Raw genomic sequence first — 20,878 nt, 5'->3', positions numbered from 1 at the left:
TCACCCTCTGCCTCTGGGAGCTCTGGGAATGGATCACGGTGCATCATGGGAACGTGTTCGCTGTCCCGTGATGCAGTTCTTTCCGTCCCATCATTCCATGGGCTTCCTACTTCATTTCATGCCATTTTTCAACAGTCCTTGTAAACTATGCACCTGCCATCTCTGCCTGACAGCATGGCTCTTGAGCTATTGACCAGTCTGGTGATGAGTGTTATGAACACAATGCGGCTGGTCCTGCAGTTATTTCATGAGCTGCAAAACAGAGAGTGAATCGGTGATGCATTCCCTGCTGGCTACCATGGAAACAAATAATTCAAGATTGCTGCTGCCTTGGTAGACCATTGGTACTGGGCTCAGGAAACAAGCTCTGAATGGTGGGATCACATCGTGATGCATGTAGGGGATGACGAGCAGTGGCTGCAGAACTTTCGGATGCACAAATCCACCATCCTGGAACAGTGTGTGGAGCTTGCCCTAGCACTGTGGCACAAGGACACCAGAATGAGAGCTGCCCTCACTGTGGAAAAGCAAGTGGCAGTCGCTGTGTGGAAGATGGCAACTCCATTTGCTACTGGTCAGTCGCAAATCAGTTTTGAATGGGAAAGTCCACCGTGGGGGTGGAGGTGATGCAAGTGTGCAGGGTCATTAATCACCTCCTGCTATGAAGGACTGTAACTCTCGGTAATGTGCAGGAAATAATTGATGGCTTTGAGGCAATGGGATTCCCTAACTGCAGCGGGATGATCGATGGAACACATCTGAATTTTGGCCCCCGCAACCGTCTTGCAACAGAGTTCATCAACCGAAAGGGCTATTTCTCCATGGTCTTGCAGGTGCTAGTGACTCACCAGGGCTGTTTCACTGACATCAATGCAGCATGGTCAGGGAAGGTGCATCATGCATGCATCTTTCAGAACACTGGACTGTATAGAAAGCTGCACGCTGGGATTTTCTTTCCAGACCAGAAGATTCCAATGAGGAATGTGGAGATGCCCCTAGTGATCCTTGGAAACCCCATCTTACCCCTTGCTCCTGTGGCTCATGAGCAGCAAGGAGCGCTTCAACAACAGGCTCAGCAGGCATCGAATAATTGTTGAATGTGCCTTTGTTTGATTGCTGGCCGGTTAGGCCTCAGTGAGAAAAATATTCCGATGGTCATTGTGGCCTGTTGTACTCGGCATGTTTGCGACGCGAAGGGTGAAAAGTTTCCTGGGGTGGACGACTGGGGCTGATCGTCTGGCTCCTGATTTTGAGCAGCCAGATACAAGGGCAGTTAGAGGGGTGCAGTGGAAGGCTGTTTGAATCCGGGAGGCTTTCAAGGAGCATTTTGACAATGAGTCCCAGTAATGTGTCTTTATGTAATGCATTCAGCCAGGCAGTGTTTACTTGTCCCCTTGAATTGCCCCTGTAGTGCTTGCTTCCTGAGCATTAATTGTACTAAGCAAATATTCCCACCTCTAGCCACTGTGTTTCAATGTTAGCACTGACTGATGTGTGTATGTCATAAATAAAGACTCGTTTTATTTCAAAAATTCAAGTTTAATAACAGGACAAAACACAAATTTTTGGTCAAACGTGGGACATGACAATGAGAAACAGTCTCATGGTTAGGGCTCTCACAGCTGTGTGTAACTCCAGTCCAGCTTTCATTGGGAAACAAGTCCCTAGGCGTCGAGTGCACAGGGTATTGTGAGGGACCAAGAACACATGATGAATGTGGTAGGGGAGTTTAGGGAGGGCATGGACTGAAGTTCTGTAGTGGTTACAGCAAAAGTTGTGCACAGACCTGCTCATAGTGCAGGGTAATGAGGGACTTCATCATCTCTGTCTGGCCCTCCAGGAGCTTTATCATCCGCTTCTGCCCCTGTGTCCTTTCCAGCTATCCAGCCTCAGTCTTTCATTAATTGACTCCCGCCATACTCTTGTTTTGCCATGTGCTCTTGTTTTGCCATCTGTTGACTGCAGCACTTCGCAAAACATCTCCATACTGCTCCTGGTCCTCCGCCTTATGTGACAGAGGTATTCTGCTGGCAGGGCCGGCTCTAGGATTTTTGCCGCCCCAAGCAAAACCCCCCCCCCCCCTTTTTTCGTGCCCCTCTGCCCCCAGCCCCGCCCCAACTCCACCCCTTCCGAATCCCTTCCCCAAATCCCCAGCCCTGCCTCCTCCCCCGGCATGCCGCATTTCCCCCCCCCATTGCTTCCTGCGGGCCCCCTGCGACCTCCCACCCTAGCTCACCTCCGCTCTGCCTGCTCCCCTGGGAGTGCCGCCGCTCCGCTTCTCCCCCCTCCCTCTCAGGCGAGGGAGGGCGGAGAAGCGGAGCAGTGGCGCGTTCAGGGAAGCAGGCGGAGCAGAGGTGATCTAGGGTCGGGGGGGGCGCAGGAAATAACAGGGGGGTAGAGGAACCGCTCCCCGCTCCAGCTCACCTCTGCTCCACCACCGCCACTCGGCTTCTCCTCCCTCCCAGCCTTGCTGTGCGAAATAACGGTTTCATGCGCGGCAAGCCTGGGAGGGAGGGGGGAGAAGCGGAGCCGGCGGCACGCTCAGGGGAGCAGGCAGAGGCGGAGCAGAGGCGAGCTGGGGCGGTGGGGGCCCTTTTTCCCCATGCCCCGGAGTGAGCACCTATGATGGCCGGCACCAGAATGCTGCCCCAAGAAATGTGCCTCCCCAAGCACCTGCTTGTTTTGCTGGTGCCTGCAGCCAGCCCTGTCTGCTGGTGTAGAGGACAAGGGCACATCTGCAGAAGCAAAAGAAACACTGAACAGAGACAGTATTGTGTGTGTGCTTACAGCCGTGAATCATAAAAGTTACACACAGTTCTTTCACTGTCCCTGGGCTAGCATGCAGGTCAGCATGAGTCCCAAATATGATGAGTTTGCAGGGGAGGAGGATGACAAGGGGGAATAGGCAAGAATTGATAAAGGGTGGTGTGATGGGTTCCCCCCAGGATGCCACCTAGAACTAGGATACCACTAAGCCTTCTGACCCACCAGCCTGGGCTCCCTCTCACACTGTGCTGCTGTGACGAGCTGCAGAGTCGCTCCCGGTCCTACACCTCTACCAGCATTCACATTGGCAGGGACCCACCCAGCTGCAGTTACATGCAGGCTCTCTGACCAGTCACTGCATGACCCAACAATAGAGAGGCTACAGCCAAAATAACCTCCAGCTTCCCAATCTAGGACCTCAGAGCTATACTGTCCTGCCCTGGTTAAAACCCCGACCAGTATGAATTTATTATCCAGTTCACCTTCCTCTCAATGTAGAAAGGAAAGGCAACAGCCTTTGCCCCTTGAGCTAAGATTTCCAAGCACTTCTTCAAACTCACTGGTTTAGATAAAGCAAAAACAAATTTATTAACTACAAAAGATAGATTTTAAGTGATGATAAACAGATCAAAGCAGATTACCTAGTAAATAAACAAAAATGCAAACTAAGCTTAACATACTAGAAAGATAGGATTTGAATTAACAATCGCTCACCCTGACTGATGATACAAGCAGGCTAGCAGATTCTCAAGGTACAAGCTGCACCTGCTTTACAGCTTGGAATAGCCAGGTTTTTCATACTTGCTAGAAATCCCTTTATCCTGGATCCAGCACTTCCCCCAGTTCAGTCTTTGTTCCTCAGGTATTTCCAGGAGTCCTCTTGTGTAGGGAGTGAAGAACAACAGATGATGTCACTCCCTGCCTTATATAGCTTTAGCATATGGCGGGAACCCTTTGTTCCCAAACTCAGTTTGTTGAAAAACATTGACATCCCACGATGGAGTCTAGTCATGTGGTCTGGTCACATGCCCTTGCATACCTTGCTGAGTCATAGCAGCCATTACTTACAGCTTGTCTGGAGCGTTCACAGGAAGGTGAAGTTCTTCCAGGGTCCATTGTCTTTGCTGATGGGCCATCAGCACCGTCTGGCTTCTTCCTTGTTGTACCAGAAAGGCTAGTTGTGGATGTCACCCAGAATAAGCACAATTGAAATACAGATACATAGTTAATATTCCTAACTTTAGATACAAAAATGATACATGCATATAAATAGCATAATCATATTCAGCAAATCATAACTTTTCCAATGACACCTCACAACCCATCTTGTACAAAATGCATCATAATTATGACATAATCATATGATAATATCACTGTGAAAAATATGGGGTGCAGTATCACAGGTGGTTTGCGAAGGGGATCACTACAAATGGCTAGGGAGACAGTTCTGAATATTGGTACCTTTTTCCATAGCCTAGGGTAATCAAATCCAATATTTCACTCCTGAGGGTAACCCAGGATGCAAGATGCATCTCCTGCATGTGTGCTGCTTCAGATCAACTCTGTATGCTGCTCGCCTGTGTGACACTCTGGTCCCTGCAGAAATAATTGCCAGATGGCATGGCAAAGTTTCCTAAAGCCAGGGGAGAAACAAGGCAGCTCTGCAAAGGAACCTTCAGCAGAGGATTGCAGAATACGTGCAGGAAAGTTTCCTAGAGATCTCTGTGGAGGGTTACCAGGACATCCCTATGTACATTAACAAACTTTTCCGCCGTGGCCCCACTGCATATATGGACAGGCTCTATTGTTAATTTCTGTCCCTTATCCCTCCTCTACCATATAACAAAGTACATGACTGCTCAATCTCCTCTCACCGTGCAGTATCAAAGCAAAATGAACACTTATCGGAACTCCCCTCCTCTGCATGCCAGAGCCAGAGTGCTGGGACTGGCTAGACCCCTCCAGAGTGGAAAAGAGGTCCTGACTCACCACACCACTGGACAACCCTGCTGTGCGCTCCACATGATCCTCCAGCTCCACTTCCTCGTCCACCACTTCATCATCAACTGCTGGCTGCTGCCTCTAGTTCCCCTGAAGTATCCACAGGCGCTTGGAGGAGAAGCTGGGATCGCTGCTGAGGATGGCATGCAGCTCCTTATAGAAGCAGCATGTTTTCGGCACCGCACTAGAGCAATGATTGGCGTCCCTGGCTTTCTGGCACGCCTGTCTCAGCTCCTTGATCTTAGAGCAGCACTGCTGCATGTCCCCCCGTGCCCCTTCTCCTGCATGCCACTAGCAATCAACCGTCAGTAGCAAAGTTCCTATGGCTGGAGCAAAGCTGCGACTGCACAGCCTCCTCTCCCCATAGACTCAGTAGATCCAACAGCTCTGATGTGCTCCATGCAGGGAAGCATCTGCTGAGGAAAGCTGGCATGGTCAGCTGGGAAGATGCTGTGTGAACTGTGCATGCTGAGCAAACGGGAAGAGGAATTTCAAATTTCCTGGGCCTTTAAATGTGGGAGGGGTGCATACCTGTGTACCTTCAGGGCAGCAGAGTTCAAACTGCTGACCAGCGGTCATGATGGGCATTGGGAGACACCTCCTGGAGGCCAATTAGGGCAACATAATCATGCACATTGTCTCTACTGATGCTGCGTCACTGTAACTGGGTCGCAAAAAGCTCTAGCGCTTGTCAAGGTGGTTTTATTATGTTGGCGTAGCAGGGGAGTTACATCGGTGGGAGGAGCATTTTAGTGTTTTGTAGACAAAAGTTGACTTTTGTCGACTAAACTATATAGACAAGGCCTAAAGCAACACTATTAGGTTAAAAATCACTTTTAAAAACAAACTTTCTTACCTGATAGTACATTAGATTATTAAAACTTAAATTTCCATTGGTTTTGTCAGATATGAAAATTGGCTGTGTTGATTCTTCTAAATAAGTTAAATATCCCCAGATTTTGATGTTTGATGTTATCTCCCATAAATAATCTGCTAAAAGGAAACTCCAGTAGTTGGTGGACTGGTTGTTTTTTTTTTTGTTTTTTGTTTTGTTTTCGGGAGGGGTTGGGATTAGGATTTTTTTAAACATTGCAGAGAGATTTTGGGGAAGTACAAAAATGTAAATGCAAATGGCAAATAAATTAAAGAAATAAGTAAAAATATCAACATTTTGTGGCTGTGGAAGGCTCAGAGCTTATTCCACAGAGACTGCCATTTTCCTGTGAAACAGGAAGGACGCTTTGTTAACAGAGATCGAGTCTTTTCCACTGATTTCAGTCAGAAAAGCAGTCAACTTTGAATGTTGTTTTCAGTTAAGTTTCAGCATCTATTTTAAAGTTTTGTGTGAATGGAAGGAAAAATGTTTGGTGTTTTACTTTGTAGATGAGGTCTAAGATATGAATAAGAAAATCTGCTGTACTTCCCACTTTCCCAAGATTTTTTGCTCATTAACTTCTGAAAGGATGTGTTACTGATGTTTAAGTATGCCAGTCCAATCGAGCGCCAATCTTGCTAGCTTGTTTACAGTACTCCTCTCACTGGAGAAACTTCCTTTGTTAGTTTGTGTTACTTTAATAAAGCAGTAGGAATAAGATTGGCACATTTAGTTTAAAACTCCAAATAGGCACACAGTGTTCCAAGTTGAAGACCATGAGTACTCTGTGGGAGGTGGACGGAAGAGATTCTCTTTTCATGTACAAATCCAGAACCCATCTGTCAACAAAGTACTAATCCCCAAATCAGTTTGAAATAAAACTACATTTACTGCCATCCTAAGAAATTTAAAGGCCTAATAAAATTTAATATTACTGCTTTTTACATTGCAGTAAATGAGAATACTTTTCTGTTGTTCACAGTTAAACTTAAAACAAAAAATGGTGACCCAAGACTGCATAATTCTGAAAATATGCAGTATCACTGGAGTTTTTTGTAGTAAAGAATGAAGAACTGTTATTGGGTCAGTGACTTCTGCACACATGATGATAAAGTGAAAGTTACATTGGTAATACTTTTCAAAGCCACTAAAATGTACTTATTAAGATACTATCAAAAATAAACAGTATGTCATAGAATTAGGCCAAGTAGAATATGAAAGAGTATTCTTATAGACATGGATAAATTTTCAGAGCGAGAGAAATGCATACAGAAGATAAAATTGTTTTTGCCATTATCTGGTGTTACAACTAATGGTATTATATTGTAATTAGGCTGACTAGTTATATTTATATTGGTCGCTGTTCATATATAATAAATATGAAAGGAATATGGCTTGATCCTTCCTACAAAGTGCTGACTACCCCAGTTCCCACTAAAGTCACTTGGAGCTGAGGGTGGGATTGTACAGGATTATTTCTGTAGATTTGGTGCCCTCCCTTTACTGCTTTCAAAGCAAAATAAGAGCAGGCTTTTTTTTTTTTTTTTTTTTTACAAAAGATAATCACAAGGATTTTTCTTCTGTTTACTTGTTTTATTCCAGAACCCGTTTTCAGCCTCTTTGCGTACACTGACAAAAACACAGCTGTGCATAGCCGGATCATTTGGTCTTGTGATTGGACCCCAGACAGCAAATATTTCATTACCGGAAGTCGGGACAAAAAGGTAACTAATACAAAAGGAACTAACAAATAGAGCAGCATAAAGTAAGCATTGAGTTGAAATAAACGTATTTGGATTTAGCAACTGTATCATATGTATGAATAGTGACACAGAAGTCATTGGGGCTACTTGGGTGCATAAAGCTAAGCACGTACATAAGCATGTGCAAGATTATGGCCAGTGATTTGCTTTTTTTTTTATTGTGTATAGCAACAAAAGGAGAACATGATGTATGTCATTTTGTGCATGTGTTTTTTAATCAAGGATTCTGTAACTTGATTCATTCCGCTCTTACAAGTAGACTTATATTTACCAAATATTGTTACCAATATCTTTAATAATACCACTCTAAACTCTGTTTTTAAGAAAGATTTGAATTCCTATAAATAGAAGCTGTTGTTTATTTCAAGGGGGGGGGGGGGGGGGGAGAGGGGAAGAGTTTTGCTCTATCTACCTCCATACCACAATACAAAATTACTGCTATTCCTGATGTGGTCTTAGTTCCTAAGCACAGGTACATAAAAGATAAAAGGGAACAATTGACTATCTTCTTTCTAATAGGTCATTGTCTGGGGTGACTGTGGCTCAGCTGGAGCTACTGAAAGCAGTGGGCCAGGTGCAGTCAAGCCTTGTTCTTCAATACTGGATGTTGGGGATTCTGTCACTGCAGTCAGTATCAGCCATGTGCTTGCTCCTGATGAAAGGTATTGTTACCTCTGCATTCTATAATTCATTTGTTGGTGTTTTTTTTTCTTTTTACCTGAAATTGATATTTGTTTTCCACTTTAGTCAGTGCAAGCCTTTTCTAGGTCTGTTGCTTGCTCTCTTTTAACATTATTTTCTTGTTTTCATTTACATGTTCTTTTGATGATGATAAAATATTGTTTTGAAGAGCAGGTTTCAACATAAAATGTGTATGATTTGGGCAGTGATCAGCTTTTTTGAAAATTGTTGATTCAAGCTTTTTAGAAATAACACAGTTGTTCCTTCTCAACAGCTACATCATTGCAGTAGGGTTAGAGTGTGGGAAGATTAACTTGTACACATGGAAGCAGTGTGAGCAGAGACCAGTGTTGACAGATTGGACCAAATGTGTCGAGACTGACAACAGGTATCTTTTTTGGGTGAAGGGGCTCATGAGCGGTTCTCCAGACCTATCCTGTCTTACAAGTGTGGCAAGGTACCTTCTCGGTCTCACCAGCCTCAGCTGTTTTTAGCCTTGGTGAGACGGGCTTGGGTAAAAGGGTCCTTCTAGGATGCATAGGGGAAGTCCGTTCCCTCTCTCAGCCAGTCTTTTGGGCTCCTTTTCCTTCCCTTATGGGAGGGGATGCAGCCTCCCCTCCTGGTGAGGTTCACTGTCTTGCTGCTCCTAGCCTACTGGCAGCTTGACTTCTCTCTCTCCTCCCCCCTCTTCTCCCAACAGGGGAGGGTTTAAAAAGGTCTCAGGCAGCCCTTAGTTGGAATCAGCTGATCTTAATTGACCTCAGGTAACTTCCTCTTAGCTGATCCTAATTGATTCTCTGGTAACCCCTTCTCAGCTGAATCTGATTGACCTTTAGTTACCCCTCCTCAGTTGATAGGGAGGAGGGCTTTTTAACCTTCTGGGACTGTTTTCTACCCCTCCCTTGCAGCTGTCTGTCCTGAGTTTAATCACATATCCCACCTCCCTGCTCAACATTATGGGGTTGGGCTACTTGGGTCGGCAAACAGTGCACCCTTGACAGACCATCCGCATTGCCATGCTTGATTCTGGACCTATGCTGTACTCTGAAGTGGAAGGGTTGTAGCGACAGGAACTATCTTGTTACTCTTGTGTTTCTTTCTTTGTTTTGGTGCATCCACTTCAGAGGGGCATGGTCCGTGACGAGGGTAAACCTCCATCCGAGTAGGTAGTAGCGAAGGCTTTCTATGGCCCACTTTACCTCCGGGCATTCCTTCTCTACTACAGCATATTTACGTTCCCTGGGCAGGAGTTTCCTACTGAGCAACAGAACTGGGTGTTCTTCTTCTCCAACCATTTGCGAAAGAACTGCTCCCAACCCAACCTCAGAGGCATCGGTTTGCAAGATAAACTCTTTCTCCCACTCTGGAGCTACCAGCACTGGGTCGGTGCAGAAGGCGGTCTGCAGATCTGCAAATGACTCTTCAGCCGCGCTGGTCCATCTTACTATGTCTGGGCCACGGGCTTTTGTTAGGTCTGTCAATGGGCATGCCCTGGTGGCAAAGTGTGGGGTGAGCTGCCTATAGTATCCAACTAGTCCCAAGAATGCTCTGACCTGTTTCTTCTGGACTGAGCGGGGCCAATTCTGTATTGCCTCTAACTTGTTGAGTTGGGGCTTCACCGTGCCCCTCCCCACTATATACCCGAGGTATTTGGCTTCTGCTAGCCTAGGGGTTCTCAAACTGGGGGTTGGGACCCTTCAGGGGGTTGTAGGTTATTACATGGGGGGTTGCAAGCTGTCAGCCTCCACCCCAAACCCCGCTTTGCCTCCAGCATTTATAATGGTGTTAAATATATAAAAAAGTGTTTTTAATTTATAAAGGGGATCACACTCAGAGGCTTGCTATGTGAAAGGGGTCACCAGTACAAAAGTTTGAGAACCACTGTGCTAGGCCAATCGCGCATTTGGAGGGATTTGCAGTCAGCCTTGCCTTCCTCAGGGTGTCCAGGACTGCTTCCACCTTCTCCAAGTGCGTCTCCCAGTCTGGGCTATGTATAATGACATCGTCGAGATAGGTGGCCGCATACTTGCCATACGCAACAGTTTTTCCATGAGTCGTTGGAAAAATTGCGGGAGCCCCATGTAAACCAAAAGGCAGGACTGAAACAGTTCCTCTAGTGTTGAAAAGGCCCTCTTCTTTTTGTCAGTCTTGGCTGGGGGATTTGCCAATAACCCTTGGTAAGGTCAAAGGTAGACAAAAATCATACTTTTCCCAATCGGTCAATTAGCTCATCTATCCGGGTTATAGAGTACGCATCAAATTGGGACACTTCATTCAGTTTCCAGAAGTCATTGCAGAACCTCATACTGCCATCAAGCTTAGGTACTAGGACAACTGGACTTGACCATTGGCTTTGAGACTCTTCAGTGACTCCTAACTTCAGCATTTTCCTGACTTCTGTCTTGATCTCTTCTCTTTTCGCCTCCGGGATCCGGTATGGCTTGACATTCACCTTCACTCCAGGCTCTGTGAGGATGTAATGGTGAACCTCAGTAGCCCTGCCTGGCATTTCCGAGAATACATCCTGGTTGCGTTTGATCATGTTGATCACTTCAGTTCGTTGGTCAGGGGTCAATTCCGGGGATTTTCCCACTTGGCCGGGCTGGTTGCTTGCAGGGGGTGACGACCCTAGAGTGACCACATGAGCTTCTCTGTCTTGCCAAGGTTTCAACAGGTTTATATGATAGCTCTGTTCCAGCTTCCAGCGACCAGGCTGTCGGACCTTATAGTCGACTTCTCCAATGACTTCTGTTATCTCGTATGGCCCCTGCCACCTGGCCAGGAGCTTGCGCTGCGCTGTGGGTACGAGCACCATTACCCAATCTCCCACCTGAAGTTTTCGGATCATCGCTTGGCGATTGTAGTATGTCTGCTGGGCCCCTTGTGCCCTTTCCATGTGTTCCTGCACTATGGGGGTGACTTGGGCTATCCTGTCTTTCATCTGCAACACATGGTCGATGATGTTTCTCCCTGGGTTCGGCTGTTCTTCCCAACCCTCTTTGGCAATGTCCAGTATGCCATGGGGGTGGCGAACATATAACCGTTTGAATGGGGAAAACCCAGTTGCAGTCTGAGGAACCTCCCTTATAGCAAACATTAGGTATGGCACCAGGGCGTCCCAGTTCTTCCCGTCCCGGCTGACCACCTTTCGTATCATGTTCTTTAATGTTCTATTAAAACGTTCGATGAGGCCATCGGTCTGCGGATGATAGACTGACGTCCATATGGTCCATATGTGGAGCATTGCACATAAATCCTTCATTAATTTAGACACAAAGTGGGTTCCTTGATCCGTCAGGATCTCTTTGGGTAACCCCACTCTAGAAAAAATTTGGATTAATTCCTTAGCTATGGTCTTGGACATAGTGTTCTGTAGGGGTACGGCCTTGGGGTATCAGGTGGCATAATCTAGCACAACCAGTATGTGCTGATGGCCCCGGGCTGATTTCTCCAGTGGCCCTACTAGGTCCATAGCTGTCATAACTATAAAGGGAAGGGTAACAGCTGTCCTGTGTACAGTACTATAAAATCCCTCCTGGACAGAGACTCCAAAATCCTTTTCCCTGTAAAGGGTTAAGAAGCTCAGGTAACCTGGCTGGCATCTGACCTAAAGGACCAATAAGGGGACAAGATACTTTCAAATCTTGGGGGGGGAAGGCTTTTGTTTGTGTTCTTTGTTTGGGAGAGTGTGTTCGTTCTCGGGACTGAGAGGGACCAGACATCAATCCAGGTTCTCCACATCTTTCTAAACAAGTCTCTCCTATTTCAAACTTGTAAGTAAATAGCCAGGCAAGGCGTGTTAGTTTTCCTTTGTTCTCTCAACTTGTAAATGTACCTTTTACTAGAGCGTTTATCTTTGTTTGCTGTACTTTGAACCTGAGACTAGAGGGGAGTTCTCTGAGCTCTTTAAGTTTGATTACCCTGTAAGGTTAATTTCCATACTGATTTTACAGAGATGATTTTTACTTTTTTTCTTTAATTAAAAGCCTTCTTTTTAAGAACCTGATTGATTTTTCCTTTTTTTTAAGATCCAAGGGGTTTGGATCTTGATTCACCAGGAGTTGGTGGGAGGAAGGAGGGGGGATGGTTAATTTCTCCTTGTTTTAGATCCCAGGGGGGTTGGAACTGTATTCACCAGGAGTTGGTGGGAGGAAGGAGGGGGAATGGGTAATTTCTCCTTGTTTTAAGATCCAAGGGGTTTGGATCTGTATTCACCAGGGAATTGGTGAAGGTTTTTCAAGGCTTCCCAGGAAGGGAATCCATTGAAATGGTGGCAGCGGAACCAGAGCTAAGCTGGTAGTTAAGCTTAGTTTTCATGCAGGCCCCTACATTTGTACCCTAAAGTTCAAAGTGGGGATACAGCCTTGACAATAGCCATTCGCTCGAATGGGACTTCCATAATCGGCAGAGGTACCAAAGGGGCCCTTAAGTGTGGTTGGGGGCCATATAATTGGCATTCAGGACAAGAGGCACAATATCATCGGACCACTGCATAAATTCCGGGCCAAAAAAACCTCTGCAGAATTCGATCGAGGGTTTTATCTACCCCTAGATACCCCCCGAACAGATGGCTGTGGGCTAGATCCATCATGCCCCTCTGATGCGTCTGCGGTACTAAGAGCTGTTCCACGACTTGCTCTTGGACCCAGACTACTCTGTATAGCAGATCCCTCTTTATCATATAATATGACCCTGGACTCTCCCTTCCACAGCGACCCCATTCACCTCAACTGCTTCTTTGCGAATGTTGTTATATATCAGATCATTGGCCTGATCCTGCCCAAAATTCTCCAGTGAAGGTCCAATTTGCCCAAACTCAGGGGGATCTATTTCCGTCTCCCTCTCAGGGGGAGTCTGTGGGGAACTGGGTCCAGCTGCAGGTTCGTCGACCGCCTGCATAGTCCCCTTGTCAGTTGGGCCAACTCTTTCCCCTACAAGTATAGGCTTCTGGTTCTGGGCCAAGGTTCTCATTCCCCTCCTCTTATCTGCCATCCTTTCTCGCCAAGTCTTCCTGAGCTTCCCAGGAGGAGAGAACAAATCCTGGGCAAATTCATGGAAGACCGGCGGGGTGCTAACTATTGGGGTCATCCCACTGCTGTCGGGGTTATTACATTCTTCTGACTCCTCTCCAGGGAGTAGGCTGCCAAACCCTGGGAAGTCTCATCCTATGAGGACTGGATAGGGGAGTTTTGGGACTACTCCCACGGTCACCTTAGTGACCTCTATTTTTACCGGGATTGTCGGGTAGTAATTGACATCCCCATGTACACAGGATATTCCTGTGCGCTTGGCCCGAGATAGTTGGTCTTGTCCGACCAGCTTTCCCGAGACCAGCGTGACCTCACTTCCCGAGTCCACTAATGCAGTGGTCTCTATGCCATTCATTTTAATTGGTATAGTATACCTATGAGGGACCATCGCAACCCTTACTAGATTTATTAGGTCGCATGGTCCTTCTATATCTCCCAGGTCGCATTGCATGGGCTCTTCTAGGTTTGGGTATTGGGCAGCTGTATGCCCTATTTTCCCACATGCATAACATCTGTACCCTGCTCGGGGCAGCCCCCTATTTTTCAGGCTATTGGGCCTTACCCCCTGAGTCTTTCTCCCCCAGGCCGTAAATCTCTCTGCGATCTCCGGCTGCTCTTCAGCCTCCTTCCTCCCCTCCATAGTTCTGCCCGGGGCTATGGCAACCTGGGTCCTCAGCGCAGAGACTTGCCTCCTATTCTGGTGCCTTCCTTCCCCAGTGGTCCGAGAAAGTTCTTGGGCTGCTAGATGTCTCTCTACGAGGGCAACTAGCTCATCATAGAAGGAGGGATCATTTTGACTGACCCATCCTTGCATGTCTGGTGGTAGCCCACTCATGTACCTGTCCAAAACTATGGTTTCCACAATTTTCTCCAGGCTGTGGGTCTCGGGGGGGAAGCCACTTCCGGGCTAGGTGGATCAGGTCAAACAGCTGGGACCTCGGCGCTTTGCTGTCCCAGTATTTCCACTCGTGGAACTGGCCCCTTATGGCTGTCGTCACGCCAGACCTCGCCAGGATTTCTGCCTTCACCTGGGGGTAATCTGTAGCTGCTTCTGATGTCATGTCAAAATACACCTTCTGGGCCTCCCCACACAGAAAAGGAACAAGGATACTTGCCCACTGGTCTTGGGACCAAGCCTCCCGCTGGGCCATTCTCTCGAACGCGAGGAGATATGCCTCTACGTCGTCGTCAATTGTCCTCTTCTGTAAGTAGTTGCTTGCCCGCAGGGGCTGGGTCCCATAGGGCCATGCATCAGAGTGGTCAGGGCCTTTAGCTGGTTCACAACCTCATACAGGGTGGCTTGATCCTAGGCCACCTGGCTCATCAGTAATTGATTTGGCTCCTGCTGTATTTGCACTGACTCTTGCTGGGTAGTCATCGGAACCCTGATAGCCTCTTGTTGGACTGCGGTGGCCTGCACCAATGCCTTCACTACATCCTCCTTTTTTTTTTCTTCTTCTTCTTCTTCTTCTTCTTGGGGGTGATTTATCCTGCCCTGAGATGGTTCACCACGAAGTCTCACTCACAGATCCCACCTTTGACACCACAAGTGGCAAGGTACCTTCTCGGTCTCACCAGTCTCAGCTGTTTTTAGCCTTGGTGAGACAGGCTTGAGTAAAACCGTCCTTCTAGGATACACAGAGGCAGTCCGTTCCTTCTCTCAGCCAGTCTTTTGGGCTTGTTTTTCTTCCCTTATGGGAGGGAATGCAGCCTCCCCTCCTGGTGAGGTTCGCTGTCTTGCTGCTCCTAGCCTACTGGCAGCTTGACTCCTCCTCTCTCTCCTCCCCCCTCTTCTCCCAACAGGAGGGTTTAAAAAGGTCTCAGGCAGCCCTTAGTTGGAATCAGCTGATCCTAATTGATTCTCTGGTAACAGCTTCTCAGCTGAACCTGGTTGACCTATAGTTACCTCTCCTCAGTTGATAGGGAGGAGGGCCTTTTAACCTTCTGGGACTGTCTGTCCTGAGTTTATCACACAAGTCATATGCAAGGAAAGAGCTTTCTTTTGAGATCTGGACAGTATTGGAATTCTGAATTAAATTTATTTAGATACATTTTTTTTTTTTGCTATTTTTATGGTGTATCAAAAGCTTTAAAAAAAATTTTCAGAAAAAGACAATATGCAACCCCTGTAACCCCAAGATATCCTCCAACAAAACCTGGGAAAGACCAGCATCAGCATTCCTGATATTGCCAAGGGAGAAATAAGCTTTTTAAAAACAAAAATATTATTTCAGGCTGCCATTAGACATCAGAGAAAGGCAAAAAGGGCATAAACCCAGTTTTTAAGAAATCCTTTGATGTCACCTTTAAGGGTAAAATAGGATTGAAGCTTTTAAAAATGTTTTTAAAAAAATCATTGTTAAAATGTGGAGAGGACTAGGAAGTGAGAGATGGCGTGGTGATTCTACTGATCTATGCCATCGACTCTGGGCTCCCAGCTCTGTATTCATTGGGAGTTGGTGCAGAGCTTTAGTTGTGCCAGAAAGGCCCCAGTCAGAATATGACTTTCTAATAGTTGTTCCCAAGTCATAGTCATACTTTAACACCAATTCTTCAGTTCAGTTCATTTGGCCCAAATAACTTTTTAGTTTAAATTCAACATCCTAATCATCACTGTTGCTCAGGAAGCATTGTAGATAGAACAAGCAGTTTTATATGGCACCTTCCATACAGAAAGCAAATCCAAAAGGATTAGAACGTAAGGCATACATACCGGTACTGCAGTGACTTGGTGGGCACATACAACAATCATCATAAAGCTGGTCAGGAACATTTCATTGAACCAAAACGTTTCACAGAGACATCCGTTTCCACAAAACTTTTGTTCAGAGAGATCCTGTAACTGGGTGGGTAGAGGATTGGCCTGGGATGTCGGAGACCCAGGTTAAAGCACCCTGCTCTGCCTGATTTGGAGTGATCTGGGATGAAAAACTACTGTGAATCTGGCAGAGCAGGGACTTGAACCTAGGTCTGACACAGCCCAGAGTGATATCCTGACCACCTGGCTGGAGAGAGAGAGATACTCACAGACACATCAGTTTTGTGTGAAAATGTTTCAAAAGGTTTGGTTTTCATTCCAATATGGAATGGAAAATTTTGAAACCACAAAAGTGGCAGTGAAAACATCCTCCTGCGAGCTCTAAGTCATTATGCTCCTAAGCACTAGCTTATGCATTGCATCCTGTTTTAAGAAGTAAGAAGAAAATTACTCAATATACTGGAATTATACTCTACTCTTTATCTTGGCGGCCTGGACATGATCATCAGTTCAAAACCTTAGACTGATATCTTTGGTAAATGACAGCAGTATTTTAGAGTACACTACAGGAAGGGAAGCTACAGTGTTTCTCTGATTTTGTAACTAGAAATTATAGATGAACTCCAATCAGAGCCGTGGACTAGAATCACCCTCCACCACCACCATACATTGAAGAAATTGGGATTCACATTTGGATCTGCAGATGAACAGTGTGACTTTGGCTCATGTATACGTAGTCAGTTTGAAAGACGCATCAAACAGTGTTTCTAGCATTTAGTCAGCAGTGTCATTTCTGAGCAAGTGAGATGCTTAACCTGAAACTAATGCGGTGAAACTTAAAATTGATAGCCGTTTTAATTATTGACAAGTGAGAGGATAAAATGTCATTAGTGTTGTTAATAACCCTAGAAATTCTGGAGTGTTTAATACCTTCAGGTCATGACAAGTCAATTTTTCTCAGCTGGTAGCACTGAAAGGGAGTGCACTAATTAGATAAATGATGATGTTTAAACTCAGAAGTCCAGCTGAGTTTGACATTTTGAAGTTGGTGTATGCATTCTTTTTTTCAATGTCTTCCATCTTCATTGCAGCCAAAGTCACACTCTTGCTATCAAACGGCTATGCTGGAGAAATCGGGTGGGCAGAGCTGGACATAACGACCAAGACAACAGTGAATGGTTGCAGCTTGCAAGTTGTGGAGATGACCACTGTGTAAAGATACTAAATGTTAACAGGTGTGCTCTTTAGATAAGGCAGCAGACCCAGCTGAGCCAAATGAACCTGTATTTTAGTTTGTTTAACCATTTAATTTTTAAACTCCATTTTCTGTTGTGAAAACAGGAAGTCTGACAAGTGTATTGATCTAATTTATTAAAGGATCTTGAATAATAGCACCTTGTAGTGTCTTGAAGTGTTAAATAATTATCTTATCCAGCAGTATTAGGAAGTTTCAAATACATTGGGTGTTCCAGCTAGTAAATATTTTGGAGTGTGTGTGAAATAGATGGGGGTTTCCACTTGATATAAAAATGGTGGCAAGGAGACAGTGTTTCTCCACTCTGCATGGAGATGGATAAGTAGAGAAATCAGTACTTCTATCATCCAGTTGAGAGGGAAGGAACTGTTTGTGTTTGGGCTTCAAATGAAGTATCAAAACATTTCAGACTTATTACAGTAACTCCCCATTTATCGTTGTAGTTATGTTCCTGAAAAATGCTACTTTAAGCAAAACCATGTTAAGCGAATCCAATTTCTCCATAAGAATTAGTGTAAATAGTGGGGGTTAGGTCCCAGGGATATATATATATATACACACACACACACACACACACACACACACACACACACACACAGATTATAAGTTTTAAGCAAACAATTTAATACTGTACACAGCAATGATGATTGTGAAGCTTGGCTGAGGTGGTGGAATCAGAGGGAGGGATATTTCCCAAGGAATGCCTTACTGCTAAATGATGAACTAGCACTTGTCTGAGCCCTAAAGGGTTAACACCGGGGTCTCAAACTCAATTTACCTTAGGGCCAGTGCCAGTCCTCAGATCCTCCCAGCGGGCCAATAATGTCACTCATGCCGCCCAGAACCCGCCCTCCAAAACTCCATCCCCCCAAACTCCGCCCCCCATCTGCCTAAGGCTCTGGGACGGAGTTTGGGTGGGAGAGGAGGTCTGGGATAGAGGATTGGGGTGCAGGCTCTGGGAGGGAGTTTGGGTGCAGAAGGGGTGAGCGGTTGGGCTCTGGGAGGGAGTTTAGGTGGGCGAGGGGGTCGGGTGCAGGCTCTGGGATGGCGTTTGGGTGCTGGGTGCAGGCTGGGGCAGGGGGTGGGGTTGCAGGCTGTGGGCGGGAAGAGGGGTGCAGGGTCTGGGAGGGGGTGTGTGGGAAGGGGGAGGGGATGCAGGCTCTGGGAGGGTGTTTGGAGGTGGGAGAGGGTATGTGGGGAAGGGCTGGGGTGCAAGCTTTGGGACGGGGTTGGGGGCCCGCTTACCTGGAGCTCCAAGGTGGGGTGGGCCAGAGGCCTCCGCGCGCTGCTGCCCCCTGGCACTGCACCTGCAGCTTCTCATTGGCTGCAGGGGTGCCCGGGGCAGGGGCAGCACATGGAGGCACAGCCCTGCCCTGCCCCGCCCCAGGGCTGCAGGGAGGGGCCAGCAGACACGTGGAGCGAGCAGGCAGAAGCCATTGTAAATCGCCCAGGGGCCGTGCCAAGGGAGAGACCCAGCCACAAAATTGCTGGAGCCCCGCGGGCCACACTGGGGAGGTTCTCGGGCCACAGATGGCCTGCGGCCTGGGAGTTTGAGACCCCTGGGTTAATACGTTGTTAATGTAGCCTCACACTCTACAAGGCATAGGCACCAACTTCCCCACCTTCCTGTGGGTGCCTGACATTCCCCTGCCCCTGGCCCACCCCTACTCCACCCCTTCCCTAAAGTCTCTGCCCCAACTCTGCTCCCTCCCTGCCAATATTCCAACTCCTTCCCCAAATCCCCGCCCTGGCCCTGCCTCTTCCACGCCTCCTCCCCTGAGCGTGTCGTATTTCCGCTCCTCTCCCTCCCTCCCGGAGTGTGCTAACGCTGCCAAACAGTTGTTTGGCGGCAGCCAGGCAGGAAGCACTGGGAGGTAGGTGGAGGAGCGGGGACACAGCACGCTCGGGGGGGAGGAGAATGGGGGAGAGCTTGGCTGCCGGTGGGTGCAGAGCACCCACTAATTTTTCCCCCTGGGTGAGCCAGCCCCAGAGCACCCACAGAGTCGGCGCCTGTGCTACAAGGCAGCACAAATGGAGGGAGGAAACACAATAGATGCATGGCAATGGCTGCAAACATTCCCTGTGGAAACTGAATCTGATGATGAACCCACAGTATCCCACTGGAGCGCACCTCTCCCTCCACTTTCCAAAGTGTGTGTGTGTGTGTGTGTGTGTGTGTGTGTGTGTGTGTGTGTGTGTGTGTGTGTGTGTGTGTGTGTGTGTGTGTGTGTGTGTGTGTGTGATGCGCATTGCCCCTTTAAGTACGCTGATCCCACTCTAAGTACATTGCCTTTTTAAGTAGATCAGCAAGTTGAAACAGCAGCTGCTGCCAGCAAGCTCCCTGAGCCCTGTTGTGTCCGTCTCTCCCCCCCCCCCCGCTCTGTGGAGATGGGGTACAGGAGTGGGGGGAGGGGGACACCCTGACATCAGCACCCCCGTCGGCGTAGAGCATCTTCCTTAAAGCACTACAGCGGCACAGCTGCGCTGATGCAGCGTTTTAAGTGTAGACCCACCCTTTGTTTCCCAAACTGGAGGAAGAGCTCTGTGTGAGCTCAAAAGCTTTATCTCTCTCACCACCAGAAGTTGGTCCAATAAAAGATATTAGCTCACCCACTTTGTCTCTCTAGCTTTACTTGGAGCAGTCACACTGAAGTCATGGCACTACTCATGGTGGTAGAGTTAAACACATGCACAACTGTGTGCAAGATTGGGGCCTGAAACAGGTTTATCTGGATTATAGACCGGAAACTGTGCAATGGTAAAAAGTCAGTCTTGCACATGAGTTAATATGTTAAAAGAAGAATAATTCCATGTATTTTTATTTCACAGGGATGAAATTCTAAATGCATAATATTTCAGTGATCATTGAACTGAAAACCTGCTCATTTTGTTTCTTTCTCTGCGGACCACCAGATGTCAGTATAAGAAAAAGGATAAGCAAAGGACCACAGAATCTGTGATATATAAATGAAAAAACAAAATAAAATTATCGTTATTCAAAGGAAAATATTTGTTCTAGACTGAGGTTGTTTAAATAAATGCTTCTGATAAGCATCTTCCAGGAATAAAATGTTCACTCACCGTTTGTTGGGGTGGGTTGAATCTGACTTCAGAAAATTGAGAACAATCTTCAAATCAGATTGCATCATGTTCTGCGTTCCATAACCCTCATCCCAAAACTACAAGTTGAAGATCACAAGATAATTTTTAAATTCCATCTAAAGCAAGAAAAATTAAGAGTAAAATCCAAATTATTTTACCAAAAAGCTTTTAAAGAGTGGGAGTTTTCTGCATTTTATGAAATCCTGTTAGAGTTTGTGTTTTATCTTGTGGAGCCTGGTATAACCATGAGGGTGTCGTAAAAAGGGTTTACAACTGTGAGGTACTGTGCACTCTCTGGAAACCTGTGGGATTTGCAGTTCCTCAGCACCACAGTATGCCTATAAAAAGATCAACAGTATTTATTACAATAGGTGATTCCTTTCATTTATTTAAATTGGGATTTGGATTGCATAGTAAATAGAACTGCTTATTTAAGACATTTACAAATCACTCTTCCATTTTGAAACAAATTAAATCTTCCTTTTTTGAAGCAGTTAAACCACCTGAACTGAATTTAAAATAACCTTCCAGGACTATATGCGACGAGACAGAGCAGTTTCCCATTGCCTCTGGACTGCTGTAATCTACTGTAATTTAAGACACAACTAAAATGATTTTGCTGTTATTGGTCTAGTCTGTAATGGATAC

General features: G+C 46.5%; 1 protein-coding gene across 3 annotated transcripts in view; it reads left to right on the top strand.

Moving 5' to 3' along the window:
• Positions 1 to 20,124, top strand: part of ELP2 (elongator acetyltransferase complex subunit 2) — a 129,575-nt gene extending 109,451 nt beyond the window's left edge. For 2 of the 3 annotated variants that reach the window (XM_054019239.1, XM_054019237.1), the window contains exons 19-23: positions 7,244 to 7,365; positions 7,924 to 8,066; positions 8,360 to 8,473; positions 16,965 to 17,108; positions 19,958 to 20,124. In XM_054019239.1, coding sequence (XP_053875214.1) covers positions 7,244 to 7,365; positions 7,924 to 8,066; positions 8,360 to 8,473; positions 16,965 to 17,108; positions 19,958 to 19,979 — 545 coding nt within the window. In that variant the 3' untranslated portion in view covers positions 19,980 to 20,124. Of the gene's footprint in view, positions 1 to 7,243; positions 7,366 to 7,923; positions 8,067 to 8,359; positions 8,474 to 16,964; positions 17,265 to 19,957 lie in introns of those variants that run through there. The other variant, XM_054019238.1, reaches the window with a different exon arrangement.
• The last annotated feature ends 754 nt before the right edge of the window (positions 20,125 to 20,878 follow it).

The sequence above is a fragment of the Malaclemys terrapin genome, chromosome 2, assembly GCF_027887155.1.
Source record: "Malaclemys terrapin pileata isolate rMalTer1 chromosome 2, rMalTer1.hap1, whole genome shotgun sequence".
NCBI classification, from domain to species: Eukaryota; Metazoa; Chordata; order Testudines; family Emydidae; genus Malaclemys; species Malaclemys terrapin.
The sequence above is the reverse complement of the archived record's forward strand: the minus strand, read 5'-3'. Positions and strand labels throughout refer to the sequence as shown.